We start from the raw sequence: 20,003 nt of genomic DNA, 5'->3' as shown, positions 1-20,003 counted from the left end.
GCCTGGTGCCGCCTGCCTGGTGAAGCCGAGGGAGGTGCCTGGGGCCGGGGTGGGGGGGCACGGGGAGGGGTCCCCGCACCCCGCCGTCAGAGAGCCAGCGCACTATGGAATCCGCGAATCGCCGTCCCCCTTCCTCCCGACAATCAATGGAAGCCTCACATTAGCCGAAAGGGATCCTTTCGGCTTTAAATTGCCTGCTGCTTTCACAAGCGTGCCTGGGAAATTCAACCGCAAATCAGCCAATTTATAAGAGGCATAAAAACCCAGGCTCCTGGGATGAGGTGACGGCACCCCGCCTCTCTGCACGCTGAGCGGGTGGAAGTTGGTCCTTCTGTGTCAGACGTGCTGTGTGTGTGTGTGCACGTGCGTGTGCGTGCGCATAGGTGTGTGTGTGTGTGTCTTTGCCCAGAGCAAATTAGGGACCCTCCTTCCAGCATGACCTGGAGGGGGGAGGGGAGGGCGGCAGCGACCTCCGGTGGGAGTGTCACCCCAGCAGCTCCAAACCTGGGCCAGAGACGCTGGACTGCAGCTTCCAAGGCAAGTGTAACCAGCACCCTCTGGGGCCCGCGGTGAAGCCATGGGAAGCCCCCCAGGACACTCGTAGAGAACCGCGCGGCACTGACGGGCCTTGGAAGTCAGACTTTCTCATCTCCTAGGAGGTGAGCCAACGGGCCCCTTCCTGCAAATCACCAGCTTCCTCGCGCGTCTCCTTGGAGAAGCCTTCAGTGTCCCAAACGGGGCTCCCGCTGGCTGGCGCAGGGCCTCCGGGGCTCCCCACCTGCCCTTCTCGGCGGTGGCTCTGCTTGACGAATCTCCGGTTAGGCTGGCTGCTGTGCAGGGTGACGCCTGTGAAGATGTGGGCCGACGGTCCTGAGGGAACCAACCCCTGACCTGCAGCCACGAGCTCAGCCGTCCGTGCATATCTCTGCACGGAGCCTGCAGCGCACGGGGAATAAACCCCCGCACCTACACCCGCTGCACCCCTGCGGCCTCGCCTCTCCTTCCTCACCTCTGGCCGCGGAGCTCTTTCCAGGCCACCCATGTCCCCCCGCCAGCCAGGCCCCCCGGCCCTCCTCCCATCACTCCCGTCACCCTCCACCGGACAACACTTGTGCACTTGGTGCTGTGCACACAGCGTGCCGTGAGCTCTGGGAAAGTGGCCTCCTGTCGTAGGCGCTGACCACACTCAGTAAGTGCTGGACAGGTGGCAAACTGGACAGTGGATGCTGGGGAAGCCCTACGGAGAGGGCCTCCGGTCGGTGGGAACGAAGCCTCTTTGCAGCATTCGTCCCCAGGGAGCCCAGGGGCGGGGGGGGGGGGGGGGCGGCCAGGGCCCACGCAGCACCCGTTTGTGAAGGCGTCCTCAGTGGCTCTAATGCACGTTCACCAGAAAGGTGCAGCCCAGTCACGAGCCTGAGCAGCGGCTTCCGGGAAGGGGTCACGCTGGACGCACGCAGCCCCCTCCGGGGCCCTCCTGGCTCTCGCTCTGGGCTCCGCTGTCTCTGCGACCACACGCCCAGCCCAGGGGGCCTCAGGGCAGGGGCAGCAGGTGGGCTGGCCGGTGGAGACCCGTGCCTGGGTGCCCGACACACGTGGGCATGTGCACGCGCACACACGTGCACACAGACCCCGTGAGGGGCGGGTGAGTCACCAGGAGGACGGGAGGGGCGAGGGCCAGGCGGCGAAGCTCCAGGGGCCGGGGGCCAGACGGCCCGGGACGCGCCCACAGCCGGAATGTGCCGTGAGCACAAGGGTGCCCGGGCGGAGGGAGGCTCCCCGGCCCCTCCGCCGGATCGCGCTCACACCTCACTCACGCTCGCACGTGTGTTGCCCTCTTTTTACAATTTTCCTTGGAATGCTGTACGTTCTGGAACATATGCAATTTCCACGCCGTGGATGAGAAGATCTACAGCGAACACTCACACGCGCATACTACGTTTCCTCAGTGTCTCCAAAGGAACGTTCTCCCCCCCGCCCCCCGCAGGAAACATCATGATATACCGACACGGTACTGCCGTTAACTTTTTTAAAAAAATTTGTTTTTTTTAACGTTTATTTTATTTTTGAGACAGAGAGAGACAGAGCATGAACGGGGGAGGGGCAGAGAGAGAGGGAGACACAGAATCGGAAGCAGGCTCCAGGCTCTGAGCCATCAGCCCAGAGCCCGACGCAGGGCTCGAACTCACGGACCGCGAGATCGTGACCTGAGCTGAAGTTGGAAGCTTAACCGACTGAGCCACCCAGGCGCCCCAACTTTTTTATTTTTAATTTAGCCCCAGCTCTTGCCACCAAGAGCTGTCCGATGGCGGACGGGGCCCAGGGGAGAGAGAGGCCCACCTGCAAAGCAGAAGGGGCCCCACGGCGCCGGTGACCCAGAGACTAAATTCCTGTAGCCAGAAAAACACTCCTATTCCCCAACCAGGACCTTCCCTCCTGAGATGGGTGAGTACCCCCCACTTCCCCCACAGCTGTGGGGCGGTGGCTCGGGGGCCTCAGTGCACAGGGGACAGCCCATTCCCCCCCACCCGACACGCAGCATCTGGGGCATGGGGGCAGGGCAACAGGCCCCCGCTCCCCCAAAGCCAGCCAAGTACCAGGCTTCAGCCTGTCAGCCTGGGGGCCGGGCACCCGCCAAGGGCACGGCCGGGTCACCCACAGACACAGCCGGACCCAGGATCAGCCCACCCCGCACCTTGCCAACACTTTCTTTAAAGGGTCCCAGCTGTTTAGGAAGTGTTCACGTCAGGGGAAGTCAGAGAGAAGGGGCCGAACCAGTTGGAAGGTTCCGGCCTCCATGCCGTCCGGGCTGTCAGTATGCAGAAGAGTGGTTCCAAGCCGGCCGCCAGGGAGCCCCCCCAGGAGGGCCTGCCGCCCTCTTTGTAGAACGAGGCCTTCCAAGTGACATTTCCTCCACGGTTTTAAGCAAATCCTTTGTCCTAATATTTGTGCTAAGTTGACTTTTATGATTTTTTAAGCTCCTAGGCTGGCTCGGAAAGAAATCTTTGAAAAGAAGGCCAGCTTAACCGAAAGGTCAGGGGTTTAAAAACCAAACAGTGAGCTTAAGCAGCCGGGCCAGGGCGCATCTCCACCAGCAATGTCCTGAGCAGCTTTGGCTCCTGGCCGGCAAAGGGACAGGCCCCCCGCGGTCACTGGCTGGTCCCTTCCCCTTGGGAGGCTCCTGGGAGAGGCGACCACACCGCACGGGCCATGGTAGGGCCCCGTGTTACCTGTGTGCCGAGATGGCAGCGAGGCCCTGGCACGGCAGCGTCGTCTGGCGGGATCACCTCCTTTTGTGCCCCAACCCCCAGACCCGTTTACTTCGTTGGTGGGCTTGTCTTCCAGAGAACAAGCTCAGCTAACCCGGAGGGGTTTTCCCGCAACCTTTGTTGGCCTGGGCCCCTCACACCCTCCGAAGCCACCGCACCACCCTCAGCAACTCCCACCCTGCAGGCGCGGGCCAGCGCAGCCCGCGTGCGTGACAGCCCCCGCCCCGGACGCCCCAGGGAGCATCTGTGCAACCGCCATTCCCATGTTACAGATGACAAATTGAGGCACAGAGAAGCTAAAGCCGATGCCCAGGCACCACGTAGCAGGGCCACGATTAAGCCTCCTATGCTGGCTTCCGCAAAGAGACGCTTGTGGTGTCTTTGAACGCTACGTTTCCAAGCGCGTTTTTTTCTGTGCTGGCACCCCGGATGAGACCATCAGGTTCCGCGGAGCAGGCCGGCCCACAGCCAGTTCACAGAGGAACAAACACAGACCCAATGCGCTCGCTGTGGGCAGGTGTGGGCCAGGGTCTGGGGTCTGGGCAAGCTTCTTAGGTCTCGCTCCCTTCCTTCAACCCCCTAGGCCTACGGAGGGTTCCTATTAGCACAGCGGGGGCCACACACGGACAAGGCCAGGCCTTGACTGTGACCCCCAGGGCCACCCTTCCCAACGCCCCTGGGCCTGGGCCTGGGCTGGGACCATGACCGGTGATGATCAAATCCAGGCGGCCATAACGGGGGCGGGGGGGGGGGGTGCCCACCCGCCCCAGCCTCCGGGCGCCAGGTGCAGGAACCCAGCCGGCAGGGGGAGGGTGCTCTCTGCCCCCCTCACTCACCACTCCCACCCAGCTGTGCTGGAGGCCGCCTGGGCGCCCACGAGGGAAGGGCAGCGCCCCAGCCTCGCCAACGGGGCTTACCTCCCTCACCCCTCCCTGAACCAGCTACAAACGACCAGGGGGCAGTTCCCTGCCTGGGGCGGGTGGGGGGCCCGAGAAGTTGGGAAGGCGGGGAAGGAGGGGCGTGCCCCGGGAGAGGTGCCTGGAGAGAACCGCTGTCCCCTCCCCGGCCCCCGGGAGCCGGGCGGGAGCGGCACTCGGGCGGGGCGGGGCGGGGCGGGGCCGAGGCCGGGGCCGCCCCCGCCCCCACCCCGCCCCGCCCCCCGCCGCCGGGCGCGCCGCGCCGTCGCCCGCTGAGCCGAGGCGCGGAGCCCGGGAGGGCGCGGGCGCGGCGGGCGGTGTGCGCGGAGAGCGCGCGGGAGGCGAGCGCAGGCGAGGGAGTGAGCGCGCCGGGGCGGCCGTGCGTGCGCTCCGCTCGGCGCCACAGGCTCTCCGCGCGCCCGGGACCCGCGGGGTCCGGAGGTCGGGGGAGGAAGCCCGGGCCGGCGGGGAGCGGGAGGGCGGCCCGGCCCCCCGCCCCCCTGCGGCCGGCGCGCCTCGGGCGTTCCGGGTGGCGCTTCCGGCTGGACGGCGCGCCCGCTCTCGGTCTCGCGCCCACCCCGCCGGCTTCCTCCGCTCGGTCCCCGCCGGCGCCGCGCCCACCATGCGCCTCAACGGCTCGGCGCCGGGTCCGCGGGGCGCGCCGGGCGCCAAGCCCTTCCCGCTGCCACCCTCGGGGCTGGAGGCGGCGCTCCTGGTCCCCGGCTTCGGTAACGGCTCAGGCAACGAGTCCGAGCGCCTCCGAGCGGCGCCCAGCAGCGACCTGGATGTGAACACGGACATCTACTCCAAGGTGCTGGTGACCGCCGTGTACCTGGCGCTCTTCGCGGTGGGCACCGTGGGCAACTCGGTGACGGCGTTCACGCTGGCGCGCAAGAAGTCGCTCCAGAGCCTGCAGAGCACGGTGCATTACCACCTGGGCAGCCTGGCGCTCTCCGACCTGCTCATTCTGATGCTGGCCATGCCCGTGGAGCTGTACAACTTCATCTGGGTGCACCACCCCTGGGCCTTCGGCGACGCCGGCTGCCGCGGCTACTACTTCCTGCGCGACGCCTGCACCTACGCCACCGCCCTCAACGTGGCCAGCCTCAGCGTGGAGCGCTACCTGGCCATCTGCCACCCCTTCAAGGCCAAGACCCTCATGTCTCGCAGCCGCACCAAGAAGTTCATCAGTGCCATCTGGCTGGCCTCGGGCCTGCTGGCCCTGCCCATGCCCTTCACCATGGGCCAGCAGAACCGCAGCGCCGACGGCCATCACCCCGGCGGCCTGGTGTGCACCCCCATAGTGGGCACCGCCACGATCAAGGTCGTCATCCAGGTGAGCGGCTGCTTCGCGCGGGAGGAGGGCTGGGAAGAAACAGGGGTCTCGCGGGGGGGGGCCAGGGTCGGCAGGCTCTCCCTCAGGGAAGCTGCAGGCTTCTCTTTCCCCCACCCCAAAAGTAGTTTCCAGTCTGTGTCCCCCTCTGGGACGGCGCGCTAGAGAACGTCACCGGGAAGTTTTACTCGGAAGCTGGGAAGGAGATGGGGGGCAGGGGGTCCTCAGGATCAGCCTGCCCCCCTCTTCCCACCTTGCACTCCAGAGCGGCCAGACCTTGCCCCCCCCCCATCTCATCCCCTCCTTCTATCCAAGGGGGCTGGGCCCTCAGATCAGCGAGGTCTCTGAGGGTCCGCGGATGGGCCTCAGCCGTCTCCAGACCCCGGTGTGCATGCCGGAGGCCATTCCTTTCATCGGCTTCTCAAAAGGCTGTGTGACCCCAAGAGGCCGGGTCCCTCTCCTCTGCAGCAGAGCCCCCGGGGGTCAGCACTGCTCCCCCCCCCCCCCCCCGACCTGGCCTCCTGGCTGCTCTGCCCCCTGGTCACAACTTGGGAGGTGGAGCCGAGCCTGATGCCCTGTGGGGCCGGTTCCTTAGGTAAGCCTCGGTTTTCCCGTCTGTGAACCAGGGTGATCACAGCCGTGGCCTCAAGTGGCAGAGGATTGAGGAGGAAGCGTGTGGGAAGGGCTTGCACGCGGCACGTTCAGGAGCACTGTCTTGGTGGTGCTGGTGAAAAGTTGCTTCTGCTGGGAAGGGCTTCCGGCATTTGGGCGTGGTGGCGGGTGGGGGGCCCGTGTGAGGCGGGTAACGCCAGAGCCTGAGGGTCCGAGCAAGGTGTCGCGAGAGCCCAGGCGGGAGCCCTCCCCGGGAATCGGCTCCGACAAGGCCTCCTGGCAGGTGGGGGGTTCTGGCCCTGGAGACGAGGTTTCTCAGGCCAGGACAGAAATGCCACCGTGGACGGCGTCATGGCCCCAGGACCGGGTAGCCACGGAGGTGCAGGTGGGGTGGGGACGGTGGGCGGGGCCGGGGGGGCCACTGTCCCCATGGGGCTGTCCTTCCACACAGCCCGGCAGGACTCATGCTGGGAGTGGGGTAGGAACTGTCATCTGTACGTCACTCCCTGGGCTCTGGCTGACCCACCACGAGTGGCCCCCCACACCTGCACGGAGAACTCGTGGCCACGGGGTCTCCTGCGTGGAGAGGCACCCCCACCCCAGCCACACGTAGCAGGGAAATGAGTAGAGCCCAGCCGCCTATCTGCACAGGAGGCAAGGGCACGCAGGGCCGCATGCAGTGAACGGTGGGAAGTTGTCCCCGCTCCTCCCGAGGCCCGAGTCTTCTCCCTTGCTCCTGTCTCGCTCGGCTGGGCCCCGGGGCCACTCCCGCCTGCCTTTGAAGGTATGATGCGGCCGTTCAGGTCAGCAAGTCGAGTCAGTGGCACTCGCTGCCCCCACCCCAGGACCCCCGCCCCTTTGGCTCTCGGGGGCCTCGGCCGGGAGCGGTTGGGTTTGGATCATCAAAAACAAACCACAGCAGAGCAGACTGGGCACGCCCCCCCCCAAAGCGTCCTCTCCATTGGCCCCACGCGATCAGACGCCTCAGTGACACTGCTTCACCTCTCAAAGGGCCATCTCTCCCAGTCCCTGTGCTCAGAGGGTGCCACACCCACACTGCCCAGAGCATGTCATTCGTCCAGGATGTCTGCTGAGCACTGACTACGGACAGGCCCCACTTCTGCACCCACGGACATAGTGCTGCCCCAGCATTTACCAAACGCTCGCTGGCTTCCTGACGCCCCCCAGATCGGCCGCAGCCTTGTGCTGGGAAGGACTGATAGGGCTCACTCCAGGCGCCCTTCCCTCCGTGCTGACGGCCGAGGGCGGACGGCAGGAGTGTGGCCGGGCCCTTCTACACGACCCCTCCCTCTCAGGAGAGGTGCCCCCGGTTGACGTTCCCCCCTTGGGCCTCTGGGCCGCTTGGCAGGATGGGGGGCGAACGTCTACTGTCTTTATTTATTTATTTATTTTTCAACGTTTATTTATTTTTGGGACAGAGAGAGACAGAGCATGAACGGGGGAGGGGCAGAGAGAGAGGGAGACACAGAATCGGAAACAGGCTCCAGGCTCAGAGCCATCAGCCCAGAGCCTGACGCGGGGCTCGAACTCACGGACCGCGAGATCGTGACCTGGCTGAAGTCGGACGCTCAACCGACTGCGCCCCCCAGGCGCCCCATGTCTACTGTCTTTTAAGCAGCGACGTCTGCCCGGCAGGGGCCGGGTGCTTGTGTCCATCCGTGCGTCGCCCTCTCACCGGCCATGGTGGAAGTGTGCAGCCGTTGGCTGATCGAATGGTCCCTCTTTCCAAAGCGGGGCCTCTCCCAGCCTGTGAGTCCCCCAGGAGGCCACCAGCATCCCCCCCCCCCCGCCGCCCCTCCCCACCATCCGCACGAGCCCATGCTGGGCACTTACATGCAAACTAGTGCTTAGAAATGAGGTGGTTCAGTTAGATATCTGAGCAGCTTAGAATAGTCATTGCCGAACACATCTTGGCGTTATCTGAGCCGGTAGCCTGGAGCTGGGCCGAGGGGAGCTTGTACAGAGGGCAGGGCCACGCCCGGGCCAGCGGAGACCCCAGGCCCTGGGCCCCGAGTTGACAAGGGCGTCTGGCAGGAGGAGCCCACGGAGCCTGCCACGTTCCCTAATCCGGTCCCTCCTCTGGCCCTAGGAGGGAAACGGACTCAGGCTTTCCAACGCACTGTTGGTTCCAGCGCAGCCGTCCTGAGTGAAAGACGAGTGTGCGCCAGCCACCGAGGGGCCCTCCCCTTAGAAAGTTCCTCTGAGAACCTTCGCCTCCACCGTTCATGCAGGTGTCTGCCCGGGGTTGGGCAGCGGGCCGCACCGGTGGCCCTGCTCCTGTGGATCTGCCCCGGGCTGGGTCGTGTTCGGTCCCACGCAGCCCTGCCGGGTCCCTGCTCTGACCTCAGCCACGCTCTCTGTTGCTGCTCGGGTGGGATGCCCATCCCTCCGGCGAATGCGACCTGAGCACTTACTGAGTGCGGCGAGTTCCGAAGACAGTGAGCCGAGGGGACCGGTGACCAGGGGTGGCAGACGCCTGGGGGGGTTGTGCATCTGGTTCAGATCTGACCTGGCCGGGGGCTTGTCCAGCCTCATCATCCCGGCGGCCCCCAGCCTGACCCAGGACTCAGCAGCAAATATGCCGCCTGCCCCAAGGCGGTCGCTAACCTGGTCACCAGCTCTGCCTGGTGCCAGCCCCAGCTCCCTAGACTCATGTTGTCCCCATGTGTTCTCCCAGTTAGAGAAGGAGGGAGGGGAGGCGCTGACCTCCGGACCAGTGTTCTAAAGCCTGGGGACTGCGGCCACGCGAATGCAAACACATAACAGGTGCACACACAGAGACACATGCACAGACATACATGCACGAACATGGAGATACCCAGAGACACACGGACGTGCACACGCATGCGCGTCGACATGCAAAAAGGCACACGCAGACACGTATGTGCTCGTATTACACAGAAACTCACGTGTGTGCTTGCACACAGACACATGTGCACAGACACTTGCACACATACATGAGCACACATGTGCACACAGGTTGCACACGTGCACACACACAGACGCACGCACACATACACGAGCACACGCAGCTGTGCTTGACCGTGTGCCCGTGCAGCATCCTGTCCCCACGGCAGGCTGTCTGTGCAGCTCAGTTAACAGCAGGTGGTCTGGGAGGCCCCATCTTTTCCGTCAAAAGTAGGGAGGCCTCTGTGCTGCTCGGGGCACAGGATCTGGGGGACCGGCGTGTGCAGCAGGCTGGTGAGGGAAGCTCAGAACCCATCCTTCTCTAACAGGTGCCGTGCGCATCGGCCCCCAGGATCAGGGTCACCCCAGCCCTCGGTGCTGAGGGACATGACTGGGCAGAATCCCAGGGACCCAAGCGAGCGCTCACGTGGTGCCCCGAGGCGGTCTTGCCCTGTCCCTGGCGAATGTCCTGGGGGCGGTAGGGCCTTGCCTCCGGGGAGACCTGGTTCTGCTGTTTTTTGGTCAATGTATGGTCTCTGTGACGCTCAAACCAGCGGCAAAGTGTGGCCGCCCTCGGAGAAATCTGCTCCGTGGGCAGGGCCGGAGGGAGCCCGGAAGCCTCCTGGGGCAGAGCGACCCCGCGCGCACCGCGGTGCCCGGGCGAGGGCAGGGGCGGGGGAGCTGAGTCGGGGACGGCTCCCCCTGTGAGCGCAGGGCAGGAGCCGGGGAGCCTGGTGGGCACCAGTGAGGGCTCTGGAATCGTCACTTCATTGTTGCTGTTTCCAGCCCCTGCGGGCCTTGCAGCAGCTGCGCGGCCGAAGGATCCTGCTCCTGGGGGCTCCCTGCTCCTTTGTTCACCTTCCTAGACAGGCGTGTCCCCGGCAGGGATGCACCGTCTTTCCCGAGGAGCAGGGGCGTGGGGGAGGAGCTGGCGCCCCGCACCCCCCTGCCCAGAGCCGAGGCAGCTCCGTCTCAGGCCCTCAAGGGCTGACGTGGCTCCGCGGGGGCAGAGGCAGCCAGGACCTGCCTCCACAAAGTGGGAGAAATTGGATCCAATAAAATTAGACCAGGAGGCATTTTCTCAGGGCCTCTGTCCTGGGGCACCTCGATTCTCCGTTCCTGCCCCTGCCTGTGAGCCACAGGCCCGGTGGTCGCGGCCGGCCGGCCTCAGTGATGCCGGCACTCTCGTGGGTAAAGGGTAGCGAGCCCCAGGGTGCCCACCAACGTGACAGGGCAGTGGGGGACGCGGCGGAGGCCAGAGTGGCCAGCTCCCAGCTGGTGCCATCACATCCCCCCACCCTGGGCACTGAGGGCGCAGCGGCCCCCCCAGAGCACGGGTCCCCCTCCGCCTCCTAAGTGAGGGACCTCCTGAAATCAGTGCCAGTGCCCTGGGGATTAAAGAGACGGGGCCGGTAAGCCCAATGCGGGGTTTCCAGTTAGACGCTGGGCCGGAAAGGGCAATCGCCGTGAAGGCTGCGAGCCAGCTGTCAAAGCCGGGCACTGCCCAAGGGCAGAGTGTCCACCGAGGGAGGACAGGCTTGCAGGACAGGCGGTCCTGGGGGGGGGGGGCGGTGCCTGGCAGTGGGGGGAGGGTATCCCACCTGCTCATGATGTCGGGGCTGGGGGGGGGCAGGGCTTTGTTTCCCTCCAGCACAGAAGGAACAGCCACACACCCCATCTGGTCTCCCAGCGGCTTGTGTTACGAGGAGAAAAGGCATCTGAAGCCTTTCTTGTTTTCCATTGTGGTGACGCACACACAGCAGATTACCGGTTCAGCCGTCCCCACCGCCAGCACCCGGCCGTCAGTCGGGAAGGGCTCTGCGTCCCCATTAAACCTCGCCCACTCCCACTTCCTGGGTCCAGGTTTGACTGCTGTCCGCCCTCGTCTGCGGGGTCTCGGGCCTTTCCTCGCCCTTGAAGCGTCGGGGTCCCCGAAGGAACACGCTGAGCGAAAGCAGCACCGTCAGAAAACCACCGACGTTCCGGAAAAGGCACAGCGCTGGGGACAGATTAGTGGCTGACGGGCTGGGGGCGGGGTTGACTTTGGGCCATCAGTGTCCTGCCTCCTGACTGGTGTCCCTTACGTGGCAGGGCTTTTATCAGAGCTGGTGGAGCTGTGGATTGAGGGGTAATTTCATGACTGAATTCCGTGTCAGTGAGCGCGTCAGGAACCACGCTGAGGGCGCTCGGAGACCTCACCCCGTGAAGGCCCTGGGGGGCACCAGGTCCCCTCTCATGGTCCTCCTGAAGGCCCAATGGCCCGGAAGGACCCGAGGGGTTCTGGGAACATTCGCGGGGAGCTCAAAGTCCGGCAGCCCCGTCTCCCCTCTGCTCGCACCGAGAGCCAGGCAGGTGCTGGGGGCCCAGGAGGCACAGGGGACGAGGGCCTGACTCCCACACCCAGGGGAGCAGTGTTGCCGAGCTCACGGCCCTGGGCTCCGCCTGGGCCCCGGAGACCCCTGCCGTCCCCAGCAGCCACCGGCAAAGGTGCAGCCACTAGGGGCCGTGTGACCGGCCCGGCCTGGTGCCATCCGGTGAGGGCCGGGCTCCTCGGGTCCAGCCAGGAGGCTGCTCCCCTGCAGCCTGCAGGACCGCACCCCTGCGTCATCACCCTGGGCTGGTGTGGGGGCGGGGCGGGGGCAGGGGGGCAGTAGGGCTCCTCGGGGGCACGCAGCACAGAGGCCTCACCGCTGGCCAGCCATAGGACCCTGGCCGAGCGACATGACCTGCACCTCATTTCTTTGTCCACCAGCTGCGGGTGGCGGCTCGCGGCCCAGTGAGTCAGGACACTTGGGGTGCTTGGGACGGCCCCGGGCGCCGCGCGAGGGCTCCGCGACACGCACACCACAGAACAGCGGCGTTCGTGGGGAGACCAGGACCCCCGATCTGTGGTTTTAAGGCAACAAGAGCTGCTCTCCTCCCGGGAGGGTCCTCGTCCCGGGGCTGGGAGCTGTTTCTGTCATCCGTGTGCGTCCACGCTCTGGGGGTCCTCCTGCACCCCCTGGGTCCTGCCAGAAACCTTTTATTTTTTTTTTCTTTATTTTTTTTTTTTAATTTTTTTTTTTAACGTTTTATTTATTTTTGAGACAGGGAGAGACAGAGCATGAACAGGGGAGGGTCAGAGAGAGGGAGACACAGAATCCGAAACAGGCTCCGGGCTCTGAGCTGTCAGCACAGAGCCCGACGCGGGGCTCGAACTCACGGACTGCGAGATCATGACCTGAGCCGAAGTCGGCCGCTTAACCGACTGAGCCACCCAGGCGCCCCTGGAAACCTTTTATTTTAAAGTTTACCTCTAGAGGGGCTCCTGGGGGCTCAGTCGGTTAAGCGTCCAACTCTTGATTTCAGCTCAGGTCATGATCTCACGGTTTGTGAGTTCGAGCCCCGCATCAGCCTCTGTGCTGACAGCTCAGAGCCTGGAGCCTGCTTGGGATTCTCTCTCCTTCTCTCTCTCTGCCCCTCTCCCGCGTGCACACACGCCCGCTCTCTCAAATAAATAAACTTAAAAAAAAATTTAAGATCTACACCTAGTAAAAATCACTTTCCTTTTGCTTCCTTCCGAGTTCTGGCAAACGCACACAGCCCCGCAACCACAGCTCAGAGCATCGCGCCCAGTCTTGTCGCCCCAAAGCTTTGTCTTGTCCTGTTGCTTTGGGGCAGGCGTGCCCCGTCCCAGGATCTATTTTCCTCCCAGCTTCGCGCCTTTTCCAGAATGTCACATAAATGGAGCCTCACTGGGCGTCACCTCCCGAGTCTGGCTTCTGTCACTTACCACGGTGCTCGCTGTTGTCTGAGTCGAGAGCTCGTCCTCCTTTTATGGAGGATTCCGTTGAAGCTTGGACCACGTCTGTGTATCCGTTTGCCGGGTGAGGGGCACTGGCTCGTTTCCAGTTTTGAGCAGCAGCTCGTCCTTGGTTCAGGCTTCAGTGTGATCGTGCGTTCTCATTTCTCCGGAGTGAATCCTGAGGAGGGAGCCGGGTTGCCGGGTCATACGGGAGGGTGTTCGACCTTTCAGGAAACAGCCAAGCTTTTCCCAAGGGGAGGTGCCGTATGGAACGTCCAGGCGCTCTGCGGCTGCCCGCACCTGCTGTCGTAGGCGCGACCCTTGTTTTCCTCTAGCCCCCAGGGGCGTGCCGTGGGACCTTGAGGTTTGGTTTGCGTTTCCCTAATGATCGGTGCCGTGGAGCGGCTCACCACGCTCTGTCTGCGCCTGTGCGCCTTCTCTGACAACATGTCGGTTTCGGTACCTTGCCCAGTTTTTATTTACGTATTTTTTTTCATTTTTAGTGTTTATTTATTTTTGAGAGAGAGAGAGAGACAGAGCACACGCAGGGGAGGGGCAGAGAGAGAGAGGGAGACACAGGATCCGAAACGGGCTCCAGGCTCCGAGCTGTCACCGCAGAGCCCAGCGCTGGGCTCGAACCCACGAACCGCGAGATTCTGACCTGAGCCGAAGTCGGAGGCTTAACCGACGGAGCCCCCCAGAGGTTTTAAACTGACTTGTTTTCTTACTGAATTTTGAGAGTTTTGAAAACTGCATACGAGTTCTCCGTGCAGATACGTGCTTCGCAAGCATTTTCTCCCCTGTGGTTTATCTGTGCGTTTTCCTGACCTTGTTTGTCACAGAAAACAGCTGTCATTTTGACAGACTCCAACTTATCAGACGTTTTAACGAATCACACTCTTGGTGTTGTGTCTAGGAATTCGCGAAGATCCCCTTCCCCGGTTCCTTCCATCATCTTTGTCATTTATGTTTCACATGCAGGTTTATGATCTGTTCTGAGTTAATTTTTCCACAGGGTGAGCTATGGATGCTTGTCTTGTCTTTTTACATACTCACATCCAAGCGGTCACTGCCGCTCGAGAAAAGACGATCTTCTCTGCGCTGAAGTTTTTTGGCACCTCCATCAGAAGTCACCTGACCTCCCGTGCGGGGCTCTGCCCAGACCTTCCTCCGTCTGCGTGTCTGTGCCGTCCCTGCCCCCAGACTGCCTCCAGCACCGCAGCCTCGTGGGGGGTGTTCCAGACAGCGGGCTCCTCGGTCCTCCTGTTCTTTCCCAGAAGCCCCGTGCTACTCTCGTTCCTTTGTTTTCTATGTAAATGTTAGAATCAGCTTCTCAGCGTCCACAGAAACGCCCGCAGGGGTTTTGATTTAAACTGGGACAGTGTATGGCTCAGTGGGGGGGGAGACTTGGCATCTTAACCCTGAGACATCTGGTCCCCAAGCACAACGCAGCCCTCTGTTCGGTTAGGTCCCCTTTGCCGCGGTTACTGTGCCTCTGCCGGCACACAGATCCTGACGTGCTTGGTATTCGTGTTTGGGGTTATTGCACACGGGCTTTTAAAATTCTTTCTCTTTCCCGTCGTTGACGGCCAGCATAGAGAAATGTGAGTGGGTTTGTGGGTTGATGTGTGTCTTGTGACCACGGTAAGCACACGTATGAATTCCGCAAATAATTTTGTAGGTTCCCTGGGGTTTTCTGTGCCGGCAGTCCTGTCGTCTGTGAATAGAGAAAGTTTCATTTCATGCTGTCCAATCTGTATGCCTGTAATTTCCTTTTACTGCCTCATCGCGCCGGCTGTGACTTCTGATACGTAATCTGGGCAGAAGAGAAAATCTCCCGGCCTCGTTCCTGATCTTGGAGAGAAAGTGTTTGTGCTTTGTAATTAATATGAGGTTTTTTGTTAAGTTTTTAGTAGATGATCTTTATCAGATTAAGAAATTTCCCTTCTATTCCTAGTTTGCTGAGGGTGTTTATCATGAACAGATGCTGAATTTTGTCCAATGCTTTTTCTCCATTATTGGCGTGATCGTATGATTTTTCTTCCTTAGTTAATACAGTGAATTACATTGATTAGTGTTTTGTTGTGGTCAAGCGTATATAATATAAAATTCACCATTTTAGCCATTTTTAAGTGTCTGTTTCGATGGCACTGAGCACACCCACATTTCAGTGTGACCGTCCCCACGACCTGCCCTCAGGAGTCCTTCATCTTCCCAGACCAGAACTCGAGAACTTGGTCCTCACACTGCCCGCCCCTGCTCCCCCTGCCCTGCCCCTGCCCCACCCACTGCCCCCTCACCTGCCCTGCCCTCTACTTCTGTCTCTGTGGGCACAACTACTCTGGGCGCCTTGTATCAGTGGAAAATGTTGACTGATTTTTAATGTTGAACCAGACTCACATTTCTTTATTTTTTTTTTCAAATTTTTATTTAAATTGTAGTTCGTTAAGTGCGATATTGGTTTCAGGAGCAGAACCCAGTGACTCATCACTCACATACGACACCCCGTGCTCGTCCCAACACGTGCCCTCCTTCGTGCCCATCCCCCATCTAGCCCGTCCCCCACCCCCCTCCCTCCGTCAACCTCAGTTTGTTCTCTGTATCTAAGTCTCTTATGGTTTGTTTCCCTCTCTTCTCTTCCCCCCCTTCCCATATGTTCATCTGTTTTATTTCTCAAATTCCATATACGAGTGGAATCATATGGTATTTGTCTTTCTCTGACTTACTTTGCTTGACATAATACTACCTTCTAGCTCCATCCACGTCGTTGCAAATGGCAGGATTTCATTCTTTGTGACGCTGAGTAGTACTCCGCTATATAAACACCACATCTTCCTCATCCATCATCCGTCGATGGACACGCGGGCTGTCCCCATAGTCTGGCTGTTGTCGAGGGTGCCGCTGTGAACGTCGTGGGCGTGTGCCCCTTCAAGTCTGTATTTCTGTGTCCTTTGCCCAAATACCTCGTCCTGCAATCGCTGCGTCGTGGGTCGACCCCAGCCTCACGTTTCTGGCACAAACTCCACCTGGTCATGTCACGTATCGTCCTGTTTGTATGTTGCCGGGTTTGGTTTGTTAATACTTGGTTGAGAATCTTTGTGTGTGTGCTCCTGAGACACATTGGTCTGCAGCTTTGGCTTCTTGTGTGTCTTTGTCTGGATTTGGTGTCCGGATAATGCTGGTTTCCTAAAATGGTCTGAGAAGTATGTGCTCCTCTTCTGTTTTCTGGAAGAGATTGTGTGGAGTTGCTGGTATTTCTTCTTCAAAGGTTTGGTGGAATCTTTCGGGGAACCCGTCTGGGCCTGGAGTTTCGTTGGACGGGTTCTGGCCGTGAATTCGAGGCCCTTCCTAGGTACGGAGAGGGTCCGGGGTGCGTTTCTTCCCAAGTTCGGGCAACTTGTGTCTTTCAGGGAATTGGTCCATTTTCTCTAAGTTGTCAAATTTGGCGGCTTGCGGTTCGTGGCTTGGCTTTGTCACCGGGTCCTACCTGTGGGGTCTGTAACAATCCCCTGTTTTTTCCACTCCTGATATCAGTGGTCTGCGCATTCTCTTTTCTCCCCTGCTCGGTACGGCCGGTTTACCTGTATTGTTACTCTTTTTTCGATTAACCAGCTTCACCGATTTTTTCTGGTGTCTTTCTGCTTTAGTCGTATTTATTTATGTTCCCGTCTCCGTCTCCTGTCTGTGCCTGGTCTGGATTTAATCTGTTTTGAGCTCCTAGACTTCTTTTTTTTTTTTTTCAACGTTTATTTATTTTTGGGGGGACAGAGAGAGACAGAGCATGAACGGGGGAGGGGCAGAGAGAGAGGGAGACACAGAATCCGAAACAGGCTCCAGGCTCTGAGCCATCAGCCCAGAGCCCGACGCGGGGCTCGAACTCACGGACCGCGAGATCGTGACCTGGCTGAAGTCGGACGCTTAACCGACTGCGCCACCCAGGCGCCCCGCTCCTAGACTTCTTAAGGTAGAAGCTTAGACTCATGATTCAAGGCCTTATTCTTTTGCAGTTTAAACATTTAATGCTACAGACTCCCTCCCGAATGCTGCCTTAGTAGCATTTCAAAATTTGCAAGATGGGTTCTAATTCAGTCCAACATGTTTTCTCATTTCTCCTGAGATTTAATTCCCTCTGCTCTTTGGACCGTTTAGAATCGTGTTGTTTAATTTGCAAACGTCTGGGGATTTTCCAGACGACACTTTGTCATTGATTTGTAATGCCATATGTTTGGAGAACATGCTCGCGCGATTTCACTTCCCCAGAGGGGTTCACGTTCGTCCGACAGCCCCGAGTCCCGGTCTGAGCTGGCGAGCGACACGTGCGCCCTCGCAGGGCATGCGCTCTGTGGGGCGTATCACTCTCTGAGGGCTGATTTGGCTGGCCACGCTGTACTGTTTAGTTCCAAAATTCCCACTGGTTCTCTCCATCCATTTCGAGAGAGTTGGCTTACCTCAAGGAGCACGGTTCCAACACCTGCCTTAACGCCCTTGTCTGGGAACACCTTCTGCGTCCTCCTGAGGGCGGTCTGTGTCGTCTTTTCCAGAAGACTTAGGTTTTCCCGGTTCCTTCAATATCAAGTAATTTCAGATTGCTTTCTGGACACTTAGAATATTGCCGTGGCATCTGGGGTGATTTAGAACCCTCTGGAAGACGTTGAGGTTTTCACTTGAGTCTCGTCTTTGGTCAGGGAGCCCGTGAGAGCTGTCTGGTGGCGGTGGCTGTGGCGTCCGTCCCGTCCGCCTGCCCTCCCCCATGCGCCCACCGTTCAAGGTGTAGTCCTGGTTCCTGGAGGTGGTTTATGTCACGGTGCAGTTTTCAGGCCCTTTACTCCGGCTCGCTAGGTGTGTCCCATACATGTGCAGGTCAAGGGTAACCCCAGGACTGCTGTCGATTCATACAAGAATTGGGGGGCCCCTTTTCCCACTGTCTCCTTGCCGACACTTCCTCCCACGCTCTGTGGTTTCCAGAGATCCCTTTCTTAGTCCTCTGACTGGGGCGCCAGAGAATTCCGTTTTATTTCCCCCACCGACTTTTTTAGGCGCACCTGTCTCTATTCCTGTAACGGCTGCTCCGGGGCCATAAACGTGCGTCCTTAAGTTATCGGCGTCTGATAGAAATTCACATTATACCCGTTCACACCTGATGCTTCCCACTTCCCGTCGCTCACCTGGAGGTCTGTTTTAGCCGACCGCTTTTTTTCCTTAGCGGTGGGTCACATTTTCCTGCTTCTTTGCATATCTAGTAATTTTTTATTTCTACTGGGCGTTGCAGATGACACGTCAAAGAGACTCTGTGTCGTGTTATCTTCTTCTGAAGAGTGTCGGTTCTTGCTTTAGTGGGGCTCTCGGTTGCAGACTGATCATCTCCGTCTACACTTGTCCGTGCAGCTCTGCAGAAAGTCCAAGCCCTTCTAACTGGGGAGGACCCCGCCATAGACTCAGTGTCCCCCGGGGTTTTGGAGTTGGTTTTGAGGCTTAGATGAGTCGCGCGTGGCCCTCCCTCTGGGGCGTGGTGCTTACTCCTAAGGTGCGGGCTTGCTGGCACCCGAGCACGACACTCCATGTGCCAAGGATGCCTCTCCCCTCCGGTGCTGCCAGAATGCCAGCCATCTCCCGGAAGACCGTGTACACAGCCCAGCCCGCCCAGAAGCCACGGAGAGCCCCTCTCAGGCTTCTGAGGACCCCCACCGTGCAGGATACCCCCCAAGTGCCTTCTCTGCAGATTTAAACCGCTCCCGTGGCCCCAGTTTTTGAGTTCTGCCTCTTGACTGGAATAGCCATGCTCTGTCCAGACAACCCCCCCCCCCCCCCCCCGCCGCCGACTCCTAACGTTGCAATGGCGAAAACACCCCCAGGAAGATCAACACGTGACCGCAGGCCTCACCTGGAGAGTTCCCCCGCCCTCAGCCACCACAGTCTTGCACTGCGGATTGTCCAGTGTGTGAGAACAATAGCCCGATGCTCTGTGTACAACTTCATGGCTGTTTATGACAGCGGATTTAGTCCAGCGCCCCACGTGGGACGCATCCCTGGAGTTGAAACACTGCCTACTTTCAAAAATATCCCAGGCAGCTTATGATAGAAGACTTGGGTTCAAAGGAATTATTCAAACAAAGTTGCAAAAGAATGGCTAACAAAGAAACATAGTTATCCCAGGAACACGAAGTTGAAGATGGCCTCTGTGTTCCAGTGAGTCTTCTACAGAAGCTTATGAAAGAGTGACATGATTTGGACTTGAACGTTTTTAGCTCCTTGTCTGCTAAAAGGTGATTTTATTGTAAAGTTCAGTAACTCTCCCTTGACATGTTTAAAGGTTAAGAGCATTCTTCAGCGACTTTTGTGCTCTCATAACTCAAAAAAACACTTCCTCTATTTAAAAAAACACACACCATTTTCAATCTCCTGAAGTTCAGAGAGTCCTGGGGCTGTAATAATCCCCGCTCGGGAGTGATTAAGTTGTAACCGCTCACGGCAGGCCGGGGGCTGCGTAACTTCCCCGCGGTTTGTCAGGACTGCGGAGCCAGTAGCCCCCGCGGCTCGGGCCCAAGTGGAAGCGCGTCTGGGTCGTGTCACTTGGGAACCCCGAGCGTCGGGACGTCCAGGACTCGCCGATGGGGCCAAAATCAAAGATGAGCTCATTTGTAGCTCGTCAGGCGCCGTGCCCAACAGGATGTGCGCGGCTGGAAGCTGTCGAGGGTCACTATTTATTGCCTGGGGATGAGGGAGAAGCGATCGCATCTGTCCTCACCCCACTCCCAGGATCCCTGGCTCCGGGCTCCCCCGAGCTCCCAGCGGCACCCCCGCCCCGGGAACCCTTAAAGGAAAGGAGCACCGAGTGGGGGCGGGAAGCTTTCCAGCCGGTCTGGACTTGCAGCCTGGAGACCCCCTTCTGGACTGTCCTCAGGGTGGGGAACCCCGCACAGCACCACTGAATCCTCCCTGCTCCCCACTCCCCCACCGCCGGGGGGGTGGGGGCGGAGACAGGGCCAAGCCCCGGAAAAGCACTTAGACTTCCTCGAAACCGGCTTCTGGTGAACCTCACCCCCGGTGGCCCCCAGGCGGTCCGCCCATGTTCCCCTGACAGCGGGCCAGGAGCACAGGCACCAGGGTCCAGGGCGGGAGGCAGGATAATGCAGACGGGAGCGCCCTGTGAGGAAGGTGTCAAG

General features: G+C 60.1%; 1 protein-coding gene across 1 annotated transcript in view; it reads left to right on the top strand.

The window, feature by feature from the left end:
• Positions 1–4,483: 4,483 nt before the first annotated feature.
• Positions 4,484–20,003, top strand: part of NTSR1 (neurotensin receptor 1) — a 49,299-nt gene continuing 33,779 nt past the window's right edge. The window contains exon 1 of the mRNA XM_045444026.1: positions 4,484–5,519. Within this exon, the coding sequence (XP_045299982.1) occupies positions 4,806–5,519 (714 nt within the window). The 5' untranslated portion in view covers positions 4,484–4,805. The remainder of the gene's footprint in view (positions 5,520–20,003) is intronic.

The sequence above is a fragment of the Leopardus geoffroyi genome, chromosome A3 (genome assembly GCF_018350155.1).
Source record: "Leopardus geoffroyi isolate Oge1 chromosome A3, O.geoffroyi_Oge1_pat1.0, whole genome shotgun sequence".
Lineage (NCBI taxonomy): Eukaryota > Metazoa > Chordata > Mammalia > Carnivora > Felidae > Leopardus > Leopardus geoffroyi.
This window is presented reverse-complemented; position numbering and strand designations above follow the sequence as displayed.